Source organism: Centropristis striata, chromosome 16 (assembly GCF_030273125.1).
Source record: "Centropristis striata isolate RG_2023a ecotype Rhode Island chromosome 16, C.striata_1.0, whole genome shotgun sequence".
Taxonomy (NCBI): Eukaryota; Metazoa; Chordata; class Actinopteri; order Perciformes; family Serranidae; genus Centropristis; species Centropristis striata.
In genome coordinates this window covers 5114076-5141466 of record NC_081532.1, presented here as the reverse complement: position 1 = coordinate 5141466, position 27391 = coordinate 5114076, and the positions used below count along the sequence as shown (strand labels likewise).

The following is a 27391-nucleotide window of genomic DNA, read 5'->3' as shown; positions in this document are numbered from 1 at the left end:
TGTGCACTGTTAAATCTCTTTGCACAATAATATTCTGTGTTTGCGATTCCAGCTGTCAGTGGATGTAAAAGGTAAACAGGCAGGTCAGCAGCAGCAGCTCCAGGCAGCTGTCCCAATTCTGGCATTTTCACCGCTCGGCATTCCAGCTGTCTGATGTCATGGCCCTGAAAACCTCCATGTATCCCTCCGCCACGGGGGCACTATAATGCATTTTGCATTGCGCCTGGTCAAAAAAGTGCGACGAATTATATATTTTATACGTAATTATTGAAAAGGCAATTTTTTAAAATATAATTTGGTGATTTATCAACTGCTGAAGCATAGTCACGAGGGCCTTTGAGCCGCGGATGTAGACGATATACGCTTGTTGCTCTTCCAATCCCAGGAAGCGAAACACGCTTGGAACTTGAGTGAACTGTTGGACTAAGAGGCATGGCTGATCCACAAACAAACTACACACTAATGGACTGTCTATATTTTAGATAAATATCTTGAAACAAGTGGGATAAACCGTTGACATTGATGGCGGAAGCACCCAGGACTGAATCCTAGCTGGACACTAAGTTGCCTCCGGTGGCTAACGGTAACTTTAAAACCTTTTTGCCCCAAATATTTACCGGCGACGTCAGCTTCCCAAGGGTGTCGTCTATTTGCTGGAGAATAAGTTAGCACGATAGCATAATGGCTAATTTAAAGCTAGTTGTAGTTAACGGTTCAAGTAAAGGAGTTAATAAAAACTACAAATGGAACGTACCAAGTTAGTCCGGGAACTGTCTAGTAATTTAAACAAAGTTATTTGGAATTTAAGTAAGTTGGTTTGGTTATAACGTAGGTGAATTGTAATAAAATGGATGCATGTTATGAGATGGAAAGAAGCTGCAGCGATTTTGATGTGTTGTGTGTTTGGATCAGACTAATCACTGGAATGGGCTTTATCTGACCACAATCTTGGGAAACAGTTGTATTACAGACTATGTTTATTACACATATTAAGTAGCCTATCGTCACCCTGTTAAAATAATCGCCTAACTCATTTTTTTTTGCAGGAAACACAAAAAAACTTCACCAAAAGTGTAACATATGACATTTATTGATCATTTCACTCAAAAGGATGTAACAAAGGATGGCTATTGGCATAGTAATAACACTGTGTGTAAATGATGTAACTTAAGAGAAATAAATGACTTAAGCAATTTTTTGAACATGCCTTTGTGACTTAAGCAAGATATGGTAACACTTTATTTTAATGGTGTCTTCATAAGAGTCACACAAGCCTGTCAGAAACATGACATGACAAGTATCATGAGCATTAATGTTACTTCAGAGTGTCATTAATGTTCATTACACATACCATGTCATGTTTATGACACGCTCAAGTCACTCTTATGTAGACACCTTCAAAATAAAGTGTTACCATATCTTGCTTAAGTCACAAAGGCATGTTCAAAAAATTCAAAAGTCAAAGTCACATTTTATTTTGACTTAGGCATAATGAATCTGCTTAAGTCACACACTTGACATAGGCCATTATCTTAAAGGGGTGAAATCACATGATCTGATCAACTGAGGATGTAGGTGATTTTACCATAGGTGGCCGGTTTCATGAGGAGATGATTTAGGCAAAAAAAAAAAAAAATTGACAAAAAATGACTTAGGCGATTATTTTAACAGTGGGACGCTATAATAAATGCCATTGCTATAAGCACATATACATACTTTAAATTGTTTTTTAGAGTCTTAGCTACCTGACTTTTAAAGAAATAGTGACACTTTGGTGGCAACTCTGAGATCTCCAAGTGAGGTTATTTAAAACAAAATGCCGCATTTAAGAGGATTACTTTACTATAAGTCTTGTGTTTGTCTGGTCTGTCTGGCATCTGTTCCAGGGTGACTGACCAGGGGGCAGGATTTTATAAAAGTATCGTAACTTCCTCCTGTGATGAGTCTGACCACTAGATTTGTGATTCACCCTGTCTTGCATCCCTCCTTTTCTAATTTGCATTCTTCTGCTAGCCTTTCATGTGAATGTAGTAGCATTTTGGACCTATAATAATACGCTTCCTGTCTCACTTTTTCAGATCTGCCTATTGATGATGACCCTCATGACTTGTAAGATTTACACCATTTTCGAGGGGACAGCAAGGAGAAAGATTTCTATGGACTAAGTGAAGACCTCCCGCTTGAGGAAGTGTGAAACATGCCCTTGCCATTTGGCTTAAAACTCAAAAGGACTCGAAGGTATACTGTTTCAAGCAAGAGCTGTCTTGTCACTCGGATTCAGCTGCTCAATGGAGAGTTTGTTGAGTTTACACTTTCGGTGGAGAGCACCGGGCAGGAATGTTTGGAGGCAGTTGCTCAGAGACTGGAGTTAAGAGAGGTATGTATGTGTTTTTATGCAGCACAAATGCTGATTGTTTTCACCCTTAAAGACTTTTTGAGACTCGCCACGAGAACAAGGTTATCTTTTGGTCACATTCTTACTAGGAACTGGTGAGCAAGACAACAGAAACCGAGATAACCAGTTTGTCATTGATTACTCATATAATGCATTCTCTTAAAATATCTGACCTGATTCTGACACAACAAAGGAATGTGTCCATCACATACTCTACATTCATGTGTAATTAAATGCAGATTAGCAAACATCACAACAGAAGTACAAGCTACCAAACAGCATGTACAATATGGCCGAAATCGTAGTTCTGAGTCAGTACTGAATAATGTACCGAGCTTCATGTCTGCATTTGGTCACTATGGTCACACAGTGAGAACCACCTGTTGGTCAGGAGCTGAAAGAGATGCTGTCATTTCCAGTTGCACCTCAGAGCAACAGTAGAGACCGCTTGATATACACGCAGGCTGGCTTAAGAACTTGCACCATATGACAGTGTCTGTTATTGTGCTGCATAATGTAGCAAGGCTTCTTTTGGCATTGGTCTGGCTGGCAGTGCAAGTGACAGGCCTCCACCCTCATTTAAGAGATTTTCTTGTATGCAGAGAGTCATAACTGCATTGTTTGAGGACCACATGATAGAACAAACAACCCCATGTGACATTAAAAACAGTCAGACTTTGGCTACGCAGGTTCTCTTACTGTAATTGATTTATTAAATTATTTAAAAAGTACTGATACTTGTTTTCGGTGATTAAACAACCAAAGTTCACCCTCCAACTACTACTAAGTGTGTGAGGTGCACATATGTTAATAGGTCCTGCATTAAAAAATCTTTTAAATCAGCCTTGTTGGTCAGATATAATCTCCTTTTTGTGCTTATCTTTAATGCTCCATGTCGTTATAATTTGATATTATTATAGAATAAGTACACTGGAAAAATGTTTATGCAATGTTTACTCATAGTTAGTTAACAGTAAGACCATTATGTTGGCAAGCTATTTTATAGTTGTGGTTAGAGAGTGGCAACAAATCACAATAAGTCTCTTTCAGCTCAATTATCTCTGGTAAACAGGAAGCCCATAGGGGCTACTTTTCTTACCAGTGTTCATTGTGGGATGTTCAGTCAGTCACAAGACTGAACATGGAGTGCCAACAACCTATAAATCTAGAGAAGATTGTAATGTCTGAGTTTTCAGGTCTACATGTGTTTTAAATGCGATGGAGATGAAAAGTGACTAAAAGTGACTTGATACTGAACTCAAGCAGACACATAATGTTCTAAAGTTTGTGTAATGTATGTGTTGCAAAGTGTGTTTTTCTTCTAGTTTATTATGGATAGTAAAAACTAAATTAAAGTGCAAGTTATTCAAGTCGTCCTTGATCACAGCAGTGTGGGTCAGGTGTAACGTTTGTGCTTGCTTTCTTTACTTGTTAGATAACGTACTTCAGCCTGTGGTACTTCAACAAGCAGAACCAGCAGAGATGGATTGACTTGGAAAAGCCGCTGAAAAAGCAGCTGGACAAGTACGGGCTGGAGCCCACCGTTTACTTTGGAGTCGTGTTTTACATACCCAGTGTCACCCAACTGCAACAGGAGATCACAAGGTGATGTTCCATCAGTGGCACGAGGGGACTTGTCTCAGCCGCTAAGCATTCAAATCGTTAAGAATTTCATTTATGAAATTTGTGTTTTTTTGTTTGTGTTTTTTTGTAAATAGGCTTTGGCCGGGTTTATGTGGCCTACAGGGTGATTCTCCTGAAGCCAGTCTAAGTTCTGTCTGCGAAGATTATAAGGACATACTTTATTAAACTAAATATATTTCACTTTTATATGAATGAACAATATAGCCATAATGAGGCACAATTCATTGTTTTGTGCTAAAATAATATTTTCTATATTTTTAAACATATTTTTGATTCACAAATTCATTACCGTAATGCGTCCAGATAAAAATGTCATGGCTTCCCTCACACTTACATACAAAAAATATTTAATAAACTTTATAAAAATACATTTGTTTCAAAATGTATAATTTAACAGAATATAATCAAACATGATTGTTTTTAACAATGTATAAAGAACAAAATCTGAATGAAAATTGATGGTGAAATGGTTAAATGTTACGGTAATGATAGAATTGTTAGCATTAAAATATGTGTATATTTTAATAAAATACATGTTGGTGCTACCAGCTACCCTTGAGCATATTTAAGTGCTTGCCAAAGAAAAAAAAACCTTTCGTTGTTTTTTTATTTAAAAATGTGTTACGGTAATGAATTTTGCTCACAGTTTCTCTAAAAATGTCAGAAAATACCTTAAATTTTTTCAAATACATTATACATTCATATTAAACAGTGACTTTAGATTGTTTATGTTATAAAGGGTCAAAGAAAATATGTATTCAATGCTCTTGGATTTTTGCTATGAGCTGCACCATGTTCATGAGAATCACCCTACAGGGCAATAAGTTGATAAAGCAAATGCCACTCCATAGAGATGTCTTTTTTACCATCCCTCTCTTTCAATACTTAAATCCAAAGAGAGCGATATCAAGTGTTATTCCTTTAAATATGTTTACATATTTTAGTGTTACTACATTTAAGAACGTTTGCTCTGTAATGTCTTTTCAGCTGAACCAATTGCCATATTTGGTTGCTGGCTGCTTGTCTGACTAACCCTTTCTTTCTCCACAGATATCAGTATTACCTGCAGCTGAAGAAGGATGTTCTCGAGGGCAGGATCTCATGCTCACTAGAACAAGCTATTCGTTTAGCTAGCCTGGCAGTGCAAGGTAATATGAATGTGTGCAACAGAAACTTTAGTTTGATAAGCCTGGTGTTTCTTGGCATAAATCTTCTGCAGTGACAGCTTTAATCCCATGCAAAGTAATTAGTGGTGCAATTACACAGCAATTGTCCATAAAATCATGATATTGGCTGTGGAAACATTAAGCTGCTGCCCACATTTACAAAATTATACTGGAAACATTAGAATTATTTTTTAATGATTTCTGGACTTGTGTCAGTACATTGTTTTTCATCCAAACTGCAACTTTGCAAGGGTTAGGGTGTTAGTAAACTCCAGTAAGCCTATTGATTCTCTAACAGTTGCCTTTTAATCTCCATCAGTGCATGAGAAAGATTGTTTTTGCATTCACAACTTGGTTTCTTCTCAAAGCACAGCGAGAAAAGTGGTTCTTTAGGTTGGAATTTCATAAATTTGACTTGCAAAACCAAATTTTTTTCTTTGTTTTAGGTATCTGCCAATCACAGTAGTTTGTCTAAAACCTCTGTTCAACCAGTTATCAAAGAGTTTATAAGGACATTTTCATGTCATTTGTAATAGGCAACACTTAAGAGGCACAATTAAACCTAAACCAGCCTATTAAATTGGTCAGTGGGGTGTTTGTGTGTGGATGGGAACTCCCCTTACATGAGCTTTGGCCCTGACATGTCCTGCCAACATTTGCCCAGCCAGAAGAATCTCAGAAGCTGCTGGCAAAGTTATATCAGGCACTGCAACTTACTGGCCTGGGTGTTAGCATAGCAGAGCAGCTGAGATCACTTACTGCTGCAGCCATGTTGAAATGAGTGACCAGCATGCAATACAGAAGGTGCATTAGAAGAAAAACCCTATTAAACTGCTTGCAAGTTCCTTTTAACATCAAGTCACTGTCTAAGTTTTCATGCAAACTTTGTGCTGTAAATGTGTCAATGTGTAGTTCCTATTTTCTGTCCCTGGCTGGGGTATTTTGGAGCGAAGGGCAGTTGTAGCTTTTGAGCAGTGCTGATGCCTGGGATACCCAGCATAGTTGTAAATGTTGCCAGCAGGCAGCCTGGAGCTGGTCACAGTTTTGGACCGCTACGTTTTCAGACGCTGAAGCAATTCCTTTTCTTAATAAACGGGCCCCTCCTCTCCTAAAATTAGTTCATCTTGTCATCATGCACTGCAGCTTTCCAAAAAGGCATTACACCATTCTGCAATTCTTGAATGTATGTTGCCTTGTACCAAATGCAGAAATAGACATGTAATAGAGTTTATTCAGAGAGCTGTGTCATGCAGAGTATGCCTTGCTGTGTTCACTCATTTAGTGCATCTGTTTTTATCCATAGCTGACTTTGGAGACTTCAATCGATATGATTCCCAGGAGTTCCTCCAGAAGTTTGCTCTGTTTCCTATTGTAAGAATTTCATTTTTTTATGGTCAACGTGTGAAAAATGTATCTGTCCTGTGCTGTTTGCATTATATCAATCCTGACTCTGTCTCTGCAGGACTGGATTCAGGATGAGCGAGTGCTGGAAGAGGCCACTCAGAAAGTGGCTCTTCACTATCAGTCATTCAGGTGAGCAGCTGTTCTCAGCATCAGCCTGCCTGTTCTGTGTGAGGATAGACAATGGACAATAGACAAACACCTTTACATACAGCACAAAAAACACAGTCATGTGCATCTATCCCTCTGTTTATTTAATTATGTATCACATAAAAATGTTATCCATCAAGATGCATTGATTATCGGTCATGGTTGCATCGTAGCCCTCCGAATTGGAATTTAATTGGAATGTGCCTAGAGATTCCTACTGATAATTTTTATTATTTGCAGTATATAAGCCAGATCCTGTGATTTACAAGTGCACAGTATGAATAATAAAAAATAAAAAAACCTTTTTACCCACATTTATTCCAAAGATTGCTATTTCCCATCTCTCCCATATATCCCCTTTTTATTTGCTACTCAAGTGCTGTGCTTGTTAGTTGTCCTGTTTTCATGTTTTTTGAAGGTTAGTTTTTTTTTGACAGCTGTTTTTGTTGCCATTTTTGTCTTTTCCAGGGGTTTATCAGCCCCAGAGGCAGAGATGCTGTACATGCAGGAGGTGGAAAAAATGGAGGGCTATGGCCAGGAAACCTATCAAGCCAAGGTACGTTTATGTATTCCAGCTTGTCCAGATGTTGACTTACCAGAATCTGAACTTGTAGGCTGCATATTTTCTATATGGACCTATAGACTGTTTTGATTTTTTTTTTTTTTTTTAACCATCTCCTTTCATCTAAACAGGACAGCACAGGCACGGACGTTTCCATGGGCTCCTGCCTCGATGGCATCTTTGTCAAGCATAAAAATGGCAGACCGCTTCTTTTATTTAGGTAAGATAAAAACAAATTCAAGAATGTTTGTTCGACTATTACAGCAATGCCTAAAAGTGCTGAATCTACCTCTCAATATAAAGTTAAAAAAAAGCTCTGTCTGGTAAATTTATTGAATCAGGAGATTCTGTCAGCATAGATTGAGTTTCCTAGCACAACACAGCTATTCTTAGGTGAGGTTGTCTCCTGTAATGTTCCTCAATGCTTTCTGGATTTGAATGTGGCCCAAGAGGAAATGAGTCAGGTAGACTGTGAGAGTAACTGATAAGTAGTGAGTAATTGTACATTCTTACATTCTTTGGCTGAGCTGTGTCAATCTACATACCATTATGGCTTTTAGATACCTTTGTGGTCGGCTCTCATGTCTGTGTGTTTCTTTACTGTGCATTGTTAAATCAGTTCCACAGTCTCTTTTTAAAAAGGCTGCGAGGTTTTTGACTGCCATTACATCATGTGTTTTTTCCCCCCCTCTGTCTCTCTGCCACCGTGCTTTAATTGGCTGTGTAGGTGGAATGAAATTAACAACATGAGTCACAACAGGTCCTTCTTTGTCCTGGAGCTCACCAACAGAGAGGAGACTGTCCAGTTCCAGACCGTAAGTCTCTGCTGCTGTTGCACCTTCACCTCTCTACCCATCCCCTGGGACATTTTAGTCTCTTATTGGATTTAACTCAATTACAAATTGCTGCTGCGGTGAAGCTTACCATCAGCTCGTCTGAACAATGCACCTATGTTTGTGTGCGGGTGTGGCTCTAACTGGGTATGTTGTTTTGCATGCGAGGGTCATTAAGTCACATACCATCAGCCGGAACTCTACGTAGAAGTATTTGAGGGCATACACAGGAATGGCTTTGCTTTGAGATAACTGAGCAAACAACACCTCTGTACTACCACCAGCTAATGGTTTTTCTTCTCTTTTTTTTTTTTTGTGCAGGAAGACATGGAAACCTCCAAATATGTTTGCCGGATGTGTCTGGCCAGACTCAAGTTTTATAAGATTAACAAGAGTAGCCTGTAAGTGTTTCCTTTTTTACACGTCTGGCCTAGTTCCTGTGTCTTTGTTCCTTGTCGTCTGGTGCATGTGTCTCCTCACTTCTACCCTCCTCTCTCTTCAGAGAGGAGTGCGACCCCCTGCCTTCTGAGGGCTCCCAGAAGTCCCTTCTCACTCTATCCTTTCCTCGCTTTCCAATGCTCTCTCGTCCCTCTCTGCCTTCTAATAAGGGGTGAGCAACACTATCAGCCACCACCTACTGTATTGCTATCAACCAGGTGCCAACACCCAATCGCTTTCTGAGTGCTTAGCCAGCGGTGCCAAAGCAAACAGGCTCTCTGCTGCATATCTGAAACGCGCCTTGGGTTGTCAAGCATGTAGTGGCTTTTAGACACAGGCCGATATGGGATTTTTAGAGACTGATGCTGATTTTAGAGGGGGAAAAAAATCAGATTACTGGTAGACAGGTGCATCTCAATCAATTAGAATGTCATAGAACGTTTATTTATGTCAGTAATTAATTTGGCAAGTGGTGACCTCGAATTAAAAAGCAAGAGTCTGGCATCTATTAAATAAAATCAGATTTATATAACACAACTGATTATATCAACTTTCATTCCATTAAATGTTATTGTATATTCCAGTTGTATATTACAATTAAATAGTGCTTTTTTTACACAAAGTAGTCATATTATTCTTCAAATCTGCACCTGTGAAGCCTCAAGATATACAGGTGCATCTCAATGAATTAGAATATTATGTCAGTAATTCAATTCAAAAAGTGGAAATAACACATTATATAGAACCATTACACACAGAATGAAACATTTCCTGTCTTAATTTACTTAATTTCTTCTAATTATAATAATTATGGCTTACATTTAATGAAGACCTAACATTCAGTGTCTCAATTTTTTTTAATATTACAAAAGACCAATTTTAAAAAGTGTGTTTAATATGGAAATGTTGGCCTCTGAAAAGTATGCACCTGTAGAAGTCAATATACAGCTCTGGAAAAAAAATTGAGAGTCCACTGCAAAATGATCAGTTTTGCTGTTTTTTCTATTTATAGGTATGCGTTTGAGTAAAATGAAAATTTTTGTTTCATTCTATAAAGTGCTGACAACATGTCTCTCAAATTTGAAATTAAAATATTGTCATTTAGAGCATTTATTGGCAGAAAATGACAACTGGTCAAAATAACAAAAAAATATGCTGAAGTGTTTTCAGACCTCGAATAATAATAATAGAATGAGGAGGCTTGTGTTGGAATCAAACAAACACTGGAACAGACTGGCTGCCGTACATGTAGAGATGCTGATTTAAGAAACATTTGTGAGAGTGGGCTCTTATTTTTTTCCAGATCTGTATAGTTATAACGAATTTTTGAGCTACAGTGAAAAGAGACCTTTCTATGTGGATTGTGCACCAATAAGACTCTGCAAAGGTACTTAGAAGGCTGCTTTCTTAAATTCCCTTTAAGAATATTAACATTATTATACATTTTAAAGGCAATTTATTATATTGTCGGCCATTTCTCAAAGCAAAGTGTAAATACAAATAAAATAAATAGTTAAATAAACATTGTGTGTGTTCAGTATCACTCAACAGCTGACCATTTAAATAATGATAAACAATAATTTTTCACATCCCTGCATATCAGAAAACAAATGCAGCGACACTGAGAGATCCCATTATCTCTGTCATGGGCCAATAGTGTAAAATTGGCTCAAGGATAAATTGGTTTAGACTCTTGTGGCTTTTGATCCAAGTAAAAGAAATCAATATAGTTGGTGTTTTATTTTATTTATTTATTGGACCACATAAAGAACCGTCTTTGTTTTATTTGTTTTATAAGTGCAAGGGGATCATAACTCTCCTCCACTACACCAGGCTTGTGCTATAGCAAAAAGGTTGCATTGTGTACCGAAAAAGAGATTTGAGCAATGTGTTTGAGTTTGATGGACCTGAGCTGGTCTGCTGTCTGTTTTAAAGTTAAATGACTAAAGGATGAAGTAAGCTATATTTGTAGTACTCTTTTTATTGTTTTTTGTTTTTTCATTTTTATAAGCACAAATGTTAGAAAAAACAAAAACAAACCAGACAACAAAGCACAAAACAAAACAAAAGAAGTCCCACCCCAAATTAACAGTGAGCAATTCACTATATATTTCTATTTATACATAAAATAAGTAAGTAAATAAAAAGACGACAGGAGACAGGTAAACGAAGAGCACAGACATAAAATAAATGAAAGGGCAGACAGTCGTCATCTTCCAGGGACAGATGAAGAGTTCTAGCTTCTGTAAAAAGGACTGCGGATCCTCCAGAACTTGACCGATTTGTGATTAAGGTCATGAGTCGACTTCTCGAGAGGAATAGGAGCAGAAATCTGTGATATCCACATGTCGACTGTAGGGATCTGGGGAATCGACCACTGCAGCAAGATACTTTTTTTTTTTCAGCCAAAAACAAAAGATTTATCAACAGAGATTTGGTGTCTGTGCCCGAGAGATTGTCTGGAGCATGATTTAGTAGATAGAAAGAAGGAGTCAGGTCGTGGTTTTTGACCGCCGTTTGTTTTCCCTCCAGCCAAACCCAGCCTGCAGTCGTCAACCCAGTCAGACGGAGATCCTCGACAAGATTGTCTCTGGTAATGTCTACGTTCACTCCAAACCCACTTTTCACATTTTGTGTGCTTGCATAATTCCCTGATGATTTTCTGGCTTGCATTGCAGCACATGATATGTATTCAACAGGGTTGGTACGGGTGCTTGAAATCCTTGAAAATGCTTGAATTTTAATGTTGAATTTCAAGGTTTGAAAAGTGCTTGGATTTTGGATTAAGTGCTTGTAAATGCTTGAAATTCTTACTGTATTTCTGTTGCAATCTGACTATAGATAACCGCATTTCCAATGGAAAAAAATAAATAACCTGAATAGCCTATAGCCTATAATCTGAAATGAAGACCGCTCTGCCTGTGTCTTCTTGTTTCTGAGATGTTTCTTGTTGCTCTACCCTGTATCTTCTTACTGAAGGGAGTTTTTCTGATTCCTAGTGGATGTGAGGGCTCCTGAAGTAGCCTATTTTGGGGCTTTCCTCCTAGTTTGGGTCGTGTTTAGTTCCACCAGCTGCCGGTTGATGATTTTTGTGAGCTTCCTTTTGCTCCTAGCCCCTAGATTCCCAGACCAGTATTTTTTATGAGATTAGCAAACTACTTTTAGTTGTTAAAAGTGTAATACCATTGCTGGTGTTATGGTTAAGTGAAATTACCCCTGTTAGTATTGAAGTACTCATCTAAAACATGCCATTTACAACTGCTGAAAGGTACTGGAAAAGCTTGAAAATGGACCTTGAAAGTCTTTGGAAAGTGCTTGAATTTGACCACTGAAAGAGTGTACGAACCCTGATTCAAGTCATTATCTATGGGCGTGTTTCACCACACAGTTATATTTAAGTCTTTGCTCTCGGACAGTCTTCGGATCATATGAGCCGTAACTGAATCCCTCTTTTGTTGATTTACAGCCAAAGCCTCAGGCCTACATGATGCCTCCTCCACAGATGCACTACAATGGTCATTTCACAGAGCCTTACACATCATCACAAGGTGACTACTGTATTAAGAGCGGCTTGCAACTAGTAACCTGTAAATAAGCACATGGGATACTGTTTGAAGTTGTTACATGATGCATTTCTTTGTTTGCTTTGCACTTTGTTCACCTCTACTGTCATCAGGCCTGTCACGTTAACACTTTAAGACCATATATTTTCCCAGAAACTGTCACGATAAACGATAGTATCGTTGATGTTGTTTTAGGACCATTTTATGCCACTGATATAATGAAATTAGAGCATAATAATCCAAGTACATCCTTTTCAACAGCAATTATTTTTTAAATTTCAAGAATTTTAAACATTGGAATTGAATTGTGGCCTAGATAAATAAAACTTTTAAAATTAAACTACAATCAAAACAAATGAAATAGACTCTCGGGCTCTGTTAACCAAAAAAATGCACTGAGATGAATGTTTTTAATTATATTATAAATTACATATAAACAGCTGGAATAATTGTTAAATCTCAAGAATTTTAAACATTGGAATTGAATTGTGGAAAAGAAATATTAAAATATCCTAGATAAATAAAACATAAATAATTTACCTGTTGAAAATAGATGGATTTTTTTTTTTTAATTTAATTTAATTTTTAATTTTTTAATTTTATCTAACTCTGTTACTGACATGATGGCAAAATATATGTTCTTGTGTTTATGTTTAAAAATATGAAAAAATGTGTTTAAAAACCCCAACATAAATAATTAAACTACAATCAAAACAAATAAAATAGACTCTCGGGCTTTGTTAACCAAAAAAATGCACTGAGATAAATATTTTTAATTAAATTATAAATTACATATAAACAGCTGAAATTGCTGCTTGGGAAATATAGTTTTTTCAGCAATTTGTACTGCCTGTCAAACATTTGCACAATCCTATAACACAACACAAAAAAGTATATAAACAACGATATATCAAGTCCAGAAAAAACAATCGTGTCTATTTTTATATATTGAACGATAAGTTAGAAGAAGAAGATTACTTTATTAATCCCACAATGGGGAAATTCAACTTCTGCATTTAACCCATCCTTTTTTGGTTGATATAGTAATTTTCGTGACAGGCCTAACTGTCAATTAAATGCTAATGTTTTATCTCTTTGTGTGTAATTCTCCCAGACAACCTGTACATGAACAGTCAGAACGGTTACTACTACCACTCCCAGACCAGCCTGGACTGCTCCCCGATGGAATACAACAGCGGAGGGCGTTTACGTAACGGCAGCGTGTACAGCGCCCACAGCACCAGCTCTCTCACCAACCCTCAGCACTACCACCAGCCCTCACCCATGTCCTCCAACCCCTCCATCACTAGTGACATCACCAGGCCCGACTACGTCCCCACGCACCGCCACAGCGCTCTCATCCCACCTTCCTACCGCGCAACTCCCGATTACGAGACAGTGATGCGTCAGAAGAACCGTGGAGCGGGGGGAGGGATGCTCTTGTCTCAAGAGCACCGGCAGAGCCACTCCATGAGGAACCTGAACATTGGGAACTCGTACGCCTACAGCAGGCCGGACCCTCTAGTTTACAGCCAGCCGGAGATCAGAGGGGAGCATGGTGGAGCTGCCCAGCACCACCACTATCCCTTCCACCTGGGCTCCAGCTTCCACAGCCCCTCTCCGTACCCCTACCCCACAGAGAGGAGGCCCGTGGTGGGGGCGGTCAGTGTCCCAGAGCTCACTAATGTCCAGTTACAACAGGCCCAGGAGTATCCAGCCCCGAACATCATGAGAACACAAGTGTACCGCCCACCTCCACCTTACCCGTACGCCCACCCTCGGCCCGCCAACAGCACGCCCGACCTGTCGCGCCACCTCTACGTCAGCAGCAGCAACCCAGACCTGATTATCACCAGGCGCGTGCATCACTCGGTCCAGACTTTCCAAGAGGACAGCCTCCCCGTCGCCCACTCTTTACAAGAGGTGTCGGAGCCTCTTTTCAGCGGACCCCCGCAGAGACACCCGTACCACCTGCAAAAGCGGAACTCCATCGAGATCGCCGGGTTGGCACACAGCTTCGAGGGGATGAGGGTCAAAGAGCGGACCGTGTCTTCTTCGGCGGCCGAAACCGCCACGCCCCCGCCGGCCCTGCACGGCGGCCGCTCTCAGGGCTCTCAGCTCAACGTGTTTCTGGAGCGTGCAAAGACGGAGGACAGGGGCGAGATTAAGGAGGACGTGCAGTACGGACACAAAAAGTCCCTGTCGGACGCCACCATGCTGGTTCACAGCAGCGGCGAAGAAGAGGAGTTTGAGGACGACAGCGGACGCCACACGCCGCTTTCTCAGGACGCGATGGCAGCGGCGGTTTGTGAGCAGCCGTCCCAGCAGCACCACAGCTTGACGTCTCTCTCTTCTCTCACGTCTCAGCAGCAGACGCCCAAAGAGCCGCCCCCCGCGTACCCCATAGGCTCCTCTCTCGACCCGTCTATAACCAGCTCGTTGACTTACAAGGTTCACCCCCTGATCCAGGAGGGCGAGCCTCTCTATCTGCTGTCAGACTTACGACAGCCCAGGATTATGCCCTCAGTGTCGGAGGGAGACTTGAGTGGACAGGCCAAGCAGAAGACAAAGAAAGACTTCAAGAAGAGGCCTGTGTCTGATGTGCCTCCCGGGAAGAAAACTGTAGAAGGTTTGCCCCCTCCGGTGAGTCCCGTTCCCTGTTGAAATACATGAATAGCACAGTACAGAATCACATTTGTCCTTTGAAGAGTTTTAGATGCTTTAGTCTTTAAATGTGCATGAAAGCAGTATTCATTACTTAGCAGCTAGTTAATGTTTTCAGCACATATTATATATAATGACTTTTTTTTGTGACTTCGACTTTTTTTCTCATTTTGACCTTTTTTTCATGATTTCAAATTTTGCATTTATGGGATACACCAATATATACATCAACCGAACATCAATGATCCAATATTTACCTTGTTGTCAGCTATCAGCTTATTGGCAAACAAGTTGGCATTCATCTATGGCGGTGGTTGTTGTTTATCTAATGTGTTGCATCATTTTGTGCCTTTTTTTTTATTTATTTATTTATTTTAGATCAGACTCAAATAACAGTCATTTAAATAATGGAGATTTCTTTGGTTCCCTGGCACAAAGAGGCTAGTACATAACAACAAAAACAAAATAAAGAAGTATAAAAACATCAGCTATCATTAAAAGTGTGATTTTAAATATGGGTATAGGTATTAGTGGTCTACCGATACAGGTTTTTTAAGGCCTATACCGATTATTTTGACATCAGTCTTAACCGATCCCTAATATATGCCACCGATTGTTTTGGGGCCGATTCCTGAAGCCGATATTGCCTTTTCTCCTTCCATTTACATGATAAAAATGACACAATGATAACAAATGTTACACAAGTTTCAACTTAAACAAAGAAGAAACATTTATTAACAAAACAAACAAATATATTAACAGTTGGATAGCAAACAATGTGTATGTTGTTCTAGGCCTGGAGGTGGTGGCGCTTCAGATGATCAACATATGTCATGTGTTTTTCTTTTTTCCGGTATCAGCAGCAGCTCACCAGAGAATGGCAGATGTTGCACTGAGCCTTGCCTGGTGTTGGCTCAGTGAAATGGGCTTATTGATTTGATTAATTGATTTGATTGGCAAACGCACGCACGTATCGGCCGATACAAGTAAAAAATGCAAATATCGGCCCGATATATCGGTCGACCTCTAATAGGTATCGGCCTATTTTTATACAGTCTATGAATTTTACAAAATTGTTGATATAGACATGAAATTAGGGGTGCACCGATTGATCTGCACTGATTTCCTTAATTTTGCGGGATCTGCGATCGGCCGATTCTTTTACGTCAAACCGATCTTATCTATCGATCTTCTCTACCTCCGCAAAGGTCTGAAAGTGCACTTTATTTTTTGTAGAATGTAAGCTGTTGCAGGTTATTTTTAGATTAATATTTTAACATTTGAATAGCCACAAAGCTGTTGCATTTGGGCATTTGTTCTTGTTTCACTATAACGAAACCAAAAACTCAGGACACTTTATTTATGGTTGCAGTTCTTTTGTTAGTTTGACCTGTAAATTGTTGCTATTTATTTTAAGTTCAATATTTTATTAACTACCTCAGACATTGTAATTTCCTTTATTTGTTAAGAAAAATACTGAACATCGAAGGTTTATGCTGTAAGTTATAAAAAAATCGGAATCGTCAGGTCAGGCTTTCAAAAAATCGATTATCGGCCAGAAAATTGCAATCGGTGCACCCCAACAATAAATATATACATAGAACATTAAATCACACTCCAGGTTTTAATGTCTAATTTCTTTGGTAATAGTTGGTTTGAGGCCCTTGTTTTTTTCTTGTTTGTCTATGGTTGATATGAAGATCACATGAGTTTGCATGTACAGCCAGCCATGAATGACGCAAACAAACTTTGACACTTATTGAAAAATGCTGTTGGACTACCTCTGAGAACCGGACAGGTGACATTCACTGAGTAAACACCCAGCGAGGCGGTGCTGTTCCTCCCCTCTTGTATACTTACTCCCTGACGACGAGACTCACACACACAATCATTCTCATTCTCCTCCGTCTCTACTCTTGATGTCACACCAGGGCATGAAGAAAGGACCGAGGTTAGAGGTGAAGAAGATGGGCCCTCTGAAGATGGCCCATCTCAACGGCCTGTCAGTGTCCAGGCAGCAGCCGATGCACGAAGAGCTCAAGGATGAGCCTGAAAGAGCCTCTAATGACGAGAGGGTAGGACACTTTTTTTTCACTTTTGTATTTTGTCAGTGGTTTGTTCTTTGACAGGCGGGTTTGCAAGGCAAGAACAAATGTAAATGTTGAGTTGAGGCAATGGCAACTCAAGAGATACGTGACGTCTGTTACATGTTGTCTGTCCGTTGTTAATGACTTTGTCTAAAAAAAACAAAACTCATAAGCAGGAGATGCTGGTTGTGCTGGTATTAAAACGTCCTTGTAGGTGACGCTTTGTTATGCAGGGTGCATGAAGGAGAAAGTCTATTCATGGAGCAGACATTAACGCACAGCTGAACTGGTCAGCCTAGTAAATCTTGATGCGTGTTGTTTTTACAGTTAAAATAAATTCCAGACGCATTAAAAAAGAAGTCTCTTCCTCCAATAAAGCTGTCAGCGCTAATGAGAGGTTATCTGTGAGCTCAGGGTGTATTCCCAAATGTCTCATACACACAAGAAATGCCAACTAATGACACAGGTTCAGGGCTCGAGCAAAGTCTCGAAAGTTTGGAAAGTGCTTAATTATAATCTTTATGTGTTTGAAGGTCAGGAATATAATTGGATTTCAATATACTCCTTGAAAAATGCTTAATTTTTCACATCACCTGGTGTTTCATTTGCACAAGTATTCATGTAAACCAAAAAACTTTCAATATTTGAAATGAAACAATCCGGTTGTCATATTTGTTGTTGTCTCCTGGCATCACACAACAAACAAAACATACAAAGTTAAAATGAAGAGCTGTACAGTAACAATATACATTGATTGTTGTGGGAATATTGTTTTTTCACAATTGCATTCTCATAACAATTTAGATGTGATAAAGGCTTTGAGAGTCTGGAAGTCTTTGGTTTAAGTACCTTGAAAGGGCTTGAATTTTACTTTTTAAAAGCTGCATTAACCCTGTTTGTCAGTATATATTTCAAAATGGTAGTTTATAGAATGTTTACTTCTACACATGGTATTTGTTTACATCAGGGGTCTCAAACTCAAATTACCTGGGGGCCACTGGAGGCAGGATCAAAATGACCACAAAAAGACACAAAATTACCAAAGAAGACACAAAATGACCAAAAAAAAACACAGAATCACCAAAAAAAGACACACAATTATTAAAAAAGACACACAATTATTTAAAAAAAGACACAAAATTACTAAAAAGTAATTAAAGGGACCTTCCACACACAACACGGTAATAGACCAGCCTGGAATATTGTCACGAGGGCCACAATTGGCCCACAGGCCGCGAGTTTGAGACCCATGGTTTACATGCTTCTTATTTTATTGTATAAATCCATTTTCTGGTGCATCTGTCTATTCATCATGCACAGAATTCCACAATTGTAAATTTGGGAAACATGTATCACTTTTCTTCTTGCCCGACTCATTATATTTATGTAGAAATGGAAAGTAAAACTACAGTAATGGAAAGTAAAAGCACTGAAGCACTGAATAGAAGGTAAAGTGTGAATCTTACTACTTAATTTGTGTATTGATACAATTGAATTAATTTGCGCTAATGTTAAATATGTTTATGGGTCAGTAACGGTTCATCCATGATTAGGGTTGTCACGATACTAAAATGTTCAACTCGATACCGATACTCGGGAAAATATTCGATACCATTTTTGATACCACAAGGATAAAAACAAAGACCCCAAAATTTAACCGAAATATTTTTATTTACAAGAAAAATGCAACATGTAAAAATTAACAGAACCACAGGTTAAATATATATAATAAAAAATGTTGTGCAAAAAGAAACTGCAACTATGATAACAAGCTTCAGGTCTGAGGTAGTGCAAAAAATAAATAAATACAATAAACAATAACAATTAGAACAGTATTTTGAGGTTGTATGCTGTGCACAATATTAGGCAAGCTTGATAAAAAAAAAAAAACTTAATTTAAGTGTTCCTTTATTGGCTATGCTTTTAAACACATAACAATAAAGTAAATGACACTAGCCATTCTGGAACTTCAAGAGAGAAAATAACACTTTTCAGTCACCAACATTTATGTAAACTTATTAACTCTATGCTTATGTATACTGACACTGTGTCGATACTTTTGAAAATGAATATCGTATCCGGATACAACGTTTTAGTATCAATACTTTTGACAACCCTATCCATGATGGCAGTGATTTATTTACGGGTTCCTTGTTTGTGTTTGTGTTAGTGTAAAGTGCTGGAGCAGCACATGGAGAGAGGAGAGCTGCTGAAAGAGTACGAGAGTATCCCAAAGCGGCGTCCAGGAGGAGAGTGGACCATCGCCCAGCTGCCAGAGAGCGGAGACAAGAACCGCTTCCAGGACGTCCTGCCCTACGATGACACCCGAGTGGAGCTGGTTCCCACTAAAGAGAACAACACTGGTTACATCAACGCGTCACATATTAAAGTAAGTGCTGCAGAGATGCATCATAACGCTCCTCTCCTGGCAAATCACTTCAACATGATTTTGTTTCATAACCAAGATGACAGAACACCTACACACTCGGAAAAAATGTTTGGATGACGATGACGGGGCTTATGATGGCTTTGTCATCAGTAAAACCACGACTCCTTTTTTTTCCTAATGGTTGTTTTCTGAGAATGTAGTGTTGAGTAATGATGGAAAAATCTGACATGCATCACAATGCGAAGGCCTAAATCAGGGATGGGCAACTTAAAAGGCTGCAGGGGGCCACAATTTTTCATGTTCACTACCACAGGGCCACATATAGGAGTGTGCACTTAACCAGATATGGTGAAACTGCAATTTTAAATATGTTTACAGTGCAGTAGCTTAACATATTTCATGCACAAATGCATGTTTAACAGTATAAAAAAGGAATAAAAAAGGTTTGAAGCAAATAAAAAATAACCACTTACCGTGATTTATTTTTTATCGGTGCATGAAAAGCAGTAATTTTGTGCATTTTCACACTGAACTTTTAAGATTTCATGCTCAAATGCATGTAGTGTAGTTATTATTTCCTAGAGGAAGACAATGTTGTGTATGTTTGGATGGAACACTTTTTCATAACAGACTGCTTCTCAAACACGTCAGAAAACCTAAACATTTTTGAGTTAACACAGAATTTGACATGCAGCAAAATACTATCAGTGCATGACTGCCATTTCAAAACAATGGAAGCACTTTGAAATAAAAATGGCCTGCTTTGAATGTATACTTAAAGTGGTACTTCAGTGATTTAAGATTAAAGATGGCAGACATGTGAGAAGCAGATCAAAGCAACAATGGTTTAGACAAATTTAGGGCTGCATGACGATATCAGGACGTCATTGGAATTGGAAGATAAAGGTTTTTAAATTAAATATTGGCATCGGACAGAGATGAGCATTTCTGCCAATATGACTATTGACTATAAGATGACAGAAACCTGTCTGCAGTATGGAGGATTTATATAAGTGCCAAAACAGATAACAAAGATGCTCTTTGTTTTTACATTACATTTACATTTAACTGTTTTTACATACCCTAAGTCAGGGATGGGCAACTGGAGGCCCGGGGGCCACATACAGCCCGCACCCTCACTTGAAGCGGCCCTCAGTACAACTACATGCATTTGAGCATGAAATATTAAAAGTGCAGTGTAAAAATGCACAAAATTACTTCTTGCAATTAATGTTGGTCTGCTGTTAAAAAAAAAAAAAGAAATCACAGTAAGTGGTTATTTTTTATTTGCTTCTTACCTTCTGTATTCCTATTTATGCTGTTATACATGCATTTGAGCATGAAATATGTTAAGTTACTGCACTGTTAACATATTTAAAATTGCAGTTTCATCATATCTAGTTAAGTGCACGGTCCTATATGTGGCCCTGTGGTAGTGTCCATGAAAAACTGTGGCCCCCTGCAGCATTTAAGTTGCCCATCCCTGCCCTAAGTAGTAGTTGTGTACATTTTGAAAAGCACTTTCTTTTTTGTTTCTATCTGCCAGTGGGCCATGTTGGAACAGATGGCATTATAATACATTAATTCTCTCCGGGAGAGACCTGATGTTCTCTGCAATTTGGTTTTAAAAAAAAACTATGGCACTGGCAATCTGCTAAATGATTTGTAAAACCCAATGTGTTGCATCCCAACAAATGAGCTGTAACTATTCCAATGCAGCTGAAATTGTGCATTATGGTCAGCAGCTCCTTTTGTTACCACTAACACTGTGCCACAAGTCTCTGACACAATAGAAGAACTCCTCGTCTCTGAGTTGTGACTGCAGTAATTACTGATGAGCTCCATGAATCTCTGTCTCGTTAGATAACAGTAGGTGGGCAGGAGTGGAGCTACATCGCCACGCAGGGTCCTCTGACCAACACATGTCCCGACTTCTGGCAGATGGTGTGGGAACAAGGCGTTTCCATCATCGCCATGGTCACCGCCGAAGAGGTGCGTTGATTTAATATACACCGCACCACATTTTTTTATTTTTTTTTATTCCTCATTACCGGGACTTACCTTTCTGCGTCATCTGCTCCGTTACAGGAGAGCGGGCGGGAGAAGAGCTTCCGTTATTGGCCCAGACTCGGCTCACGCCACAACACGGTGACGTACGGCCGCTTCAAGATCACAACACGGTTCCGCACGGAGTCGGGCTGCTACGCCACCACAGGCCTGAAGATTAAACACCTCCTGACGGGACAAGAGAGGACCGTCTGGCACCTGCAGTACACAGACTGGCCCGACCACGGGTGTCCTGAGGACTTCAAAGGCTTCCTCAGTGAGTGGGATCTGTGTCCGTTTGTCCTTTTAGGGTCATCGTCGACTTGTTAGACTGAAAATATGACCGATAGCGACATTCACTCCACAAGGTGCTATGACACTACAGTCATAGAAAAACTTATTAGACATCCCTTTTTATTAATTTTCTTGTTCATTTTAATGTCTGGTACAACTAAAGGTACATTAGTTTGGACAAATATAATGATAACAACAAAAATAGCTGATAAGAGTTTCATTTAAGAACTGATATCTAGACATTTTCCATGGGTTTCTTCAATAATCATTATCATGAAAACCTTGGAAAATGTCTAGATATCAGCTCTTAAATTAAACTCCTATCAGCTATTTTTGTTGTTATCATTATATTTGTCCAAGCAAATGTACCTTTGGTTGTATCAGGCATTAAAATAAGCAATAAAGTGAAGAAAACAATTTTTTACATGACTGCATATCTGTTTTCAAGGAAATTAAGTCAAGACAACTAGTGAAGATGATCTTTCAGAAGTCTTGAAAAGAAAATTTAATCCTTGTACATCCTTTAAAAAAAACTTCCTTTTGTCAGAAATACTCGTTAATATTCCACTTTTTAAACCTGTTTGTATATATAATGCCACTTTTAAGAAAAAATAAAAAAAAATTAGGGATCGAAAATTTGAAATGGGTTTAAATGGGGTAGTTTTTGGCCCTGTCTTTATTTTGGCTGCACAGTTTATTATATACTTATTATTAATATTAAGATTATAATACATATAATTAAGATTATAATACATATAAGATATATATATATATATATATATATATATATAAGATATAATTTACTGCGCTAAAATTTAAAATAAAAAAAATCTCAAAAGTAGGATTTTATACAAAAAGTAAGGCTTTTGAGTTCTGACTCAACAAAAGGAGAGAGTGAATTTAATGCTGGGAAAATGTCACAATGCGGAGGGCAGGATGTTTATAGAAAGGCCTCAGTACATAATGCATATAATATCCCTTATTAGTGCCACAATGGGGAAATTCAACCCCTCATTTACACACTGATGTTTCTATGTTTGTACATACATTTTGTCAAAATGTATGCCAAATGCATTAACACAGCCAAAATGATTGAAAAATGTAAAAAAAACAATGTCCCTAAGCTGCAGGAGAGATGAATGTCCCTAATCTTTGTGCTGAAACTCCTTTATTTTATTGTATTGAGTACCTAATCCAGTCTCAAGTGAGTGTTGTCATCATTTCCAGCCTACCTGGAGGAGATCCAGTCTGTGAGGAGACACACCAACAGCATCAGCGACCCAAAGAACACCAACCTGCCGGTGCTGGTCCACTGCAGCGCCGGAGTGGGCCGGACCGGTGTGGTCATCCTGTCTGAGGTCATGATCGCCTGTCTGGAGCACAATGAGGTAAGGTCTCTCAGAGCGGCTACTAAACCTCACGACCTCGTCTGCTCTATATTATAGTTTTTAATAATACCAAAAGTTAGAACTGTGGTCCACGTCTGTGGAACAGCCTCCCTGAAGACTGGCTTTTACTTTAACCATTTTTAAATATTTTTCATGCGTCTTAGTGTTACAACATCTTCTCTTTTATTTATTTATTTATTTGCTATTATTTATTAGTCTATTTTTCTACATATGTATTTTATCATGCTTTACTTTTTAATTATTTATGTGTTGTCTTAATCTTTTTTATCTAGCTTTTTTACTTTTAATTCTTATTATTATTTACTTTTGTTTTTTATCTTTTCTTTTACATTTATTTATTTTCTATTATTTACTAGTCTATTTATATATATATATATATATATATAATATATATCCATATAATGTGTTATTTCCACTTTTTGAATTTAATTACTGACATAAATAAACTTTTCTATCATATTATAATTCATTGAGATGCACCTGTAATTTCCTTAAGAACAGATTTAGTGTAAAGTCAGAAACTGAAGGAATTTATTTCCAAATATTTATTCTTGGCTGAAAAGATTTTCTACACATTTTTTTTCAAATGGCATCCCATTTTTCTGTTCAATAGATACAGTCTATACATAGTTTGTACAATTACAAATATTCATAAGGGCAGAATTTTACATTGTGTACATTATGGACAACATACCTGTACATGGACAAAACAGTAACACCTTCGCTACAAAAATCACTCTTTTCAGTCTCCTCACTAAGACTCAATCAGTAGCTCAGAACCAAAAACAACAAAACCTGAAGCAACAAAATCTATGCGGGCTTTAAAAAGATCCAGTTCAAACACATCTCAACATCAGTTAAGAGGGATTTTTTTTCTCCAGGCTGGATCACGGCCCACGCGTCTGACAACATAGAGTAAAAAAACAACAAAAAAGGGATGAAAAGGGAGGTTATATATATTATATAATATATATATATTTATATTTATTATTTATATATATATATATATATATATATATATATATATAAAAATATAAAAATATATAAATATAATAAATAAATATATATGTGTGTGTGTATATATATATATATATATATATAAGTTACAATAAATGCTGCTTTTATTTCCTTTGTCTTATCCATCTCAGCCCCAATAAGTTTATTAAGACAAAAAATTATAGTAAAAATGTCAAAAAAAAAAAGTATTAGTTAGTTTTGTAACCACACAATACAGTTTCAGTTAGTTATTGTTTTTTTTTTTTTTAAACTCTCGTTTTTATTGTTATTTCAGTTAACGAAAAAGTTTTTTCAATTCTGGTTTTCGTTATTTCGTTAGTTTCCGTTAACTATAGTAACCTTGGTCAGGGGTGGAGGGTTGGGGCTTGTTTCTATGTTTTTTTAACTATTATTATTATTATTATTATCTCCTCTTTTTATGTGAAGCACTTTGTTACATTTCTCTTGTATGAAAAGTGCTCTACAAATAAAGTCTGATTGATTAATTGATAGATTGATAGATATAATCCTGAAACGCCGCTTCTTGTCCATGTCTTGTTTTTCTAGATGCTGAATGTCCCCAAATACCTGTCTAAGCTGCGTGAACAGAGGATGATGATGGTGCAGACCTTGTCTCAGTACACCTTCGTCTACAAGGTCATCATCCAGTACCTACGCAACTCCAGGCTCATATAAAGCTCACGTGTGTCCGCCCGCCTCCACTTCAGCTCACACCGTCGTCACACGCTGAGGCTGTGGTGATGCAGCTTGTATGAATCTGAATCTGTCCACTGCAGCAAGTCGGTGTTTGGTCAAGTATTAAATCAGGAGATTTAAAGCTGAAGGAACGACGTGTGGACGCACAAGAAAAGAAAAAAAAAGCTACGACATGAAGGAGCATAAAGACTTGATGATCTGCCTCTAAACAGTATTATATATATTATTTTTTACATACATTATTGCTTAATAAAGCCCAGCACTTTTACAGTACTTTGCTGTACATAATGAACAAATGTTAAGCTGCATTAACAGAAAAAAATCTATTATTATTATTATTATTAGATATGTATGTATCGAAAAAACAGTTGTATTTTCATTTTGAAGAAGATCACTTTTTAAAATAAATGTGTTTTGGATTTGCTGTTTGCTAAATATTGGTTGTGATGATGATGATGATGATGATGAAGGATGTTTCTGTAGGACTGAAGACAGGTTGTCTGGTATGAAGGTGTGATCACAGAGTTCAGATGGATTTTAACTTCATGTGGCCTGTGGTGGTTCAGACAAGGGTTTGCCCCTGCTTTTAACTTAATAAAAATATGATTATGATGCTGATGTTTACCGTATATACCCCATGATTTGTCAATTTTCATGTTAAAAAAAAAGCCTTTTGCTAAAAACAAATCTATTATTAAAAGACATCAGAAACACTGGATTAACAGGAAGTAGAAATGCATCGGCAGGGTTTACAAATATTTTATTGACGAGCAAAGAAAAAGAACGACGTTGAGAGTAAAACTGGAAAATTACTTTCATACTTTTTTCATCTGTTTTTATTATGACAATTCTTGAGTGCTGTATTTGAAATATCTTGTCGAGACAAAGTATATTGCTCAAAGTGCCTAAACATCTGCCTTGTAAAGTAAAAAAGGAATATTTTTTTGCCTAATATGAAGGAAATTTTGAAGTTTTCTCAATCAGAGTCACTTGATGCTTGTTTGATTGCAGTGATGTGTGTTTATTAATGCCAGTAGAAACATTTGAGAAACATGAAGTACACAGATGACGATTGAATTTGACTTAAATTCCTTAAGTTGTGACAGCTGGGCCTTTGCTTCATGATTAAGTACAAAAAAATTGGCGTCTCTAGTTTCAGTGTTGGGCCTGGCGTGCTCCTTTTCTCTGCAGTGAGAAATGTCCCTGTGCAGACACTTCCTGCTGTTACAAAAAGCCTCCTGACTGAACACTTTCATTTCCTGCTGCAGCTAAAGGAAGTATTTAGAGCCCAATTATCAACTTAATGTAAAGTAAGCATTGTTTCTGGGCAGTTTAGAGTCATATCTTTTGAAATATTTTGCCTTCTGGCGCCAACTTAATTTAAAATGTGGCCAAAGTGAAGTAATTATTATCCCTTTTTTGTTGTTTTTTTACTCTATGTTGTCAGACGCGTGGGCCGTGATCCAGCCTGGAGGAAAAAAATCCATCTTAACTGATGTTGAGATGTGTTTGAACTGGATCATTTTTTAAAGCCCGCAAATATTTTGTTGCTTCAGGTTTTGTTGTTTTCAGTTCTGAGCTACTGATTGAGTCTTAGTGAGGAGACTGAAAGAGTGATTTTTGTAGCGAAGGTGTTACTGTTTTGTCCATGTACAGGTATGTTGTCCATAATGTACACAATGTAAAATTCTGCTCTTATGAATATTTGTAATTGTACAAACTATGTATAGACTGTATCTATTGAACAGAAAAATGGGATGCCATTTGAAAAAAAATGTGTAGAAAATCTTTTCAGCCAAGAATAAATATTTGGAAATAAATTCCTTCAGTTTCTGAGTTTACACTAAATCTGTTCTCAAGGAAATTACAGGTGCATCTCAATGAATTATAATATGATAGAAAAGTTTATTCATGCCAGTAATTAAATTCAAGAAGGTGAAATAACACATTATATAGATCCATTACACACAGAATGAAACATTTCATGTCTTTCTTTCTTCTTATTATAATGATTATGGCTTATATTTAATGAAGACCTAAAATTATTACAAAAGACCAATTTTAAAAAGTAGCTGACTACAATGTAAAATTCTGCTCTTATGAATATTTGTAATTGTACAAACTATTGAACAGAAAAATGGGATGCCATTTGAAAAAAATGTGTAGAAAATCTTTTCAGCCAAGAATAAATATTTGGAAATAAATTCCTTCAGTTTGTGAGTTTACACTAAATCTGTTCTCTGCACCTCAATAAATTATATGATAAAAAAGTTATTTATGTCAGTAATTCAATTCAAAATGGTGAATAACACATTATATAGATCCATTACACACAGAATGAAACATTTCATATCTTAATTTATTTAATTTATTCTTATTATATTTGATTATGGCTTACATTTAATGAAGACCTAAAATTCAGTGTCTCAAAAAATTTGAATATTACAAAAGACCAATTTTAAAAAAGTAGCTGACTACAATGTAAAATTCTGCTCTTATGAATACTTGTAATTGTACAAACTATTGAACATAAAAATGGGATGCCATTTGAAAAAAAAAATGTGTAGAAAATCTTTTCAGCCAAGAATAAATATTTGGAAATAAATTCCTTCAGTTTGTGAGTTTACATCAACCAAT

General features: G+C 37.5%; 1 protein-coding gene across 2 annotated transcripts; it reads left to right on the top strand.

The window, feature by feature from the left end:
- The first annotated feature begins 298 nt into the window (after window positions 1-298).
- Window positions 299-25616, top strand: ptpn21 (protein tyrosine phosphatase non-receptor type 21). 2 transcript variants are annotated; one of them, XM_059353882.1, is made up of 20 exons: window positions 299-583; window positions 2079-2377; window positions 3831-4000; window positions 5090-5187; window positions 6509-6576; window positions 6668-6738; window positions 7225-7312; window positions 7450-7538; window positions 8046-8133; window positions 8473-8552; window positions 8654-8761; window positions 11122-11182; window positions 12056-12137; window positions 13267-14795; window positions 16748-16891; window positions 19074-19292; window positions 21156-21284; window positions 21381-21615; window positions 22860-23020; window positions 24605-25616. In XM_059353882.1, the coding sequence occupies exons 2-20, from the start codon at window positions 2198-2200 to the stop codon at window positions 24731-24733; spliced, it is 3729 nt and encodes a 1242-aa protein (XP_059209865.1). In that variant the 5' UTR covers window positions 299-583; window positions 2079-2197; the 3' UTR covers window positions 24734-25616. The 2 variants fall into 2 exon arrangements, with proteins under 2 accessions (XP_059209865.1, XP_059209866.1); XM_059353883.1 differs by lacking the exon at window positions 8654-8761 and having other exon boundaries at window positions 300-583.
- Window positions 25617-27391: the final 1775 nt, after the last annotated feature.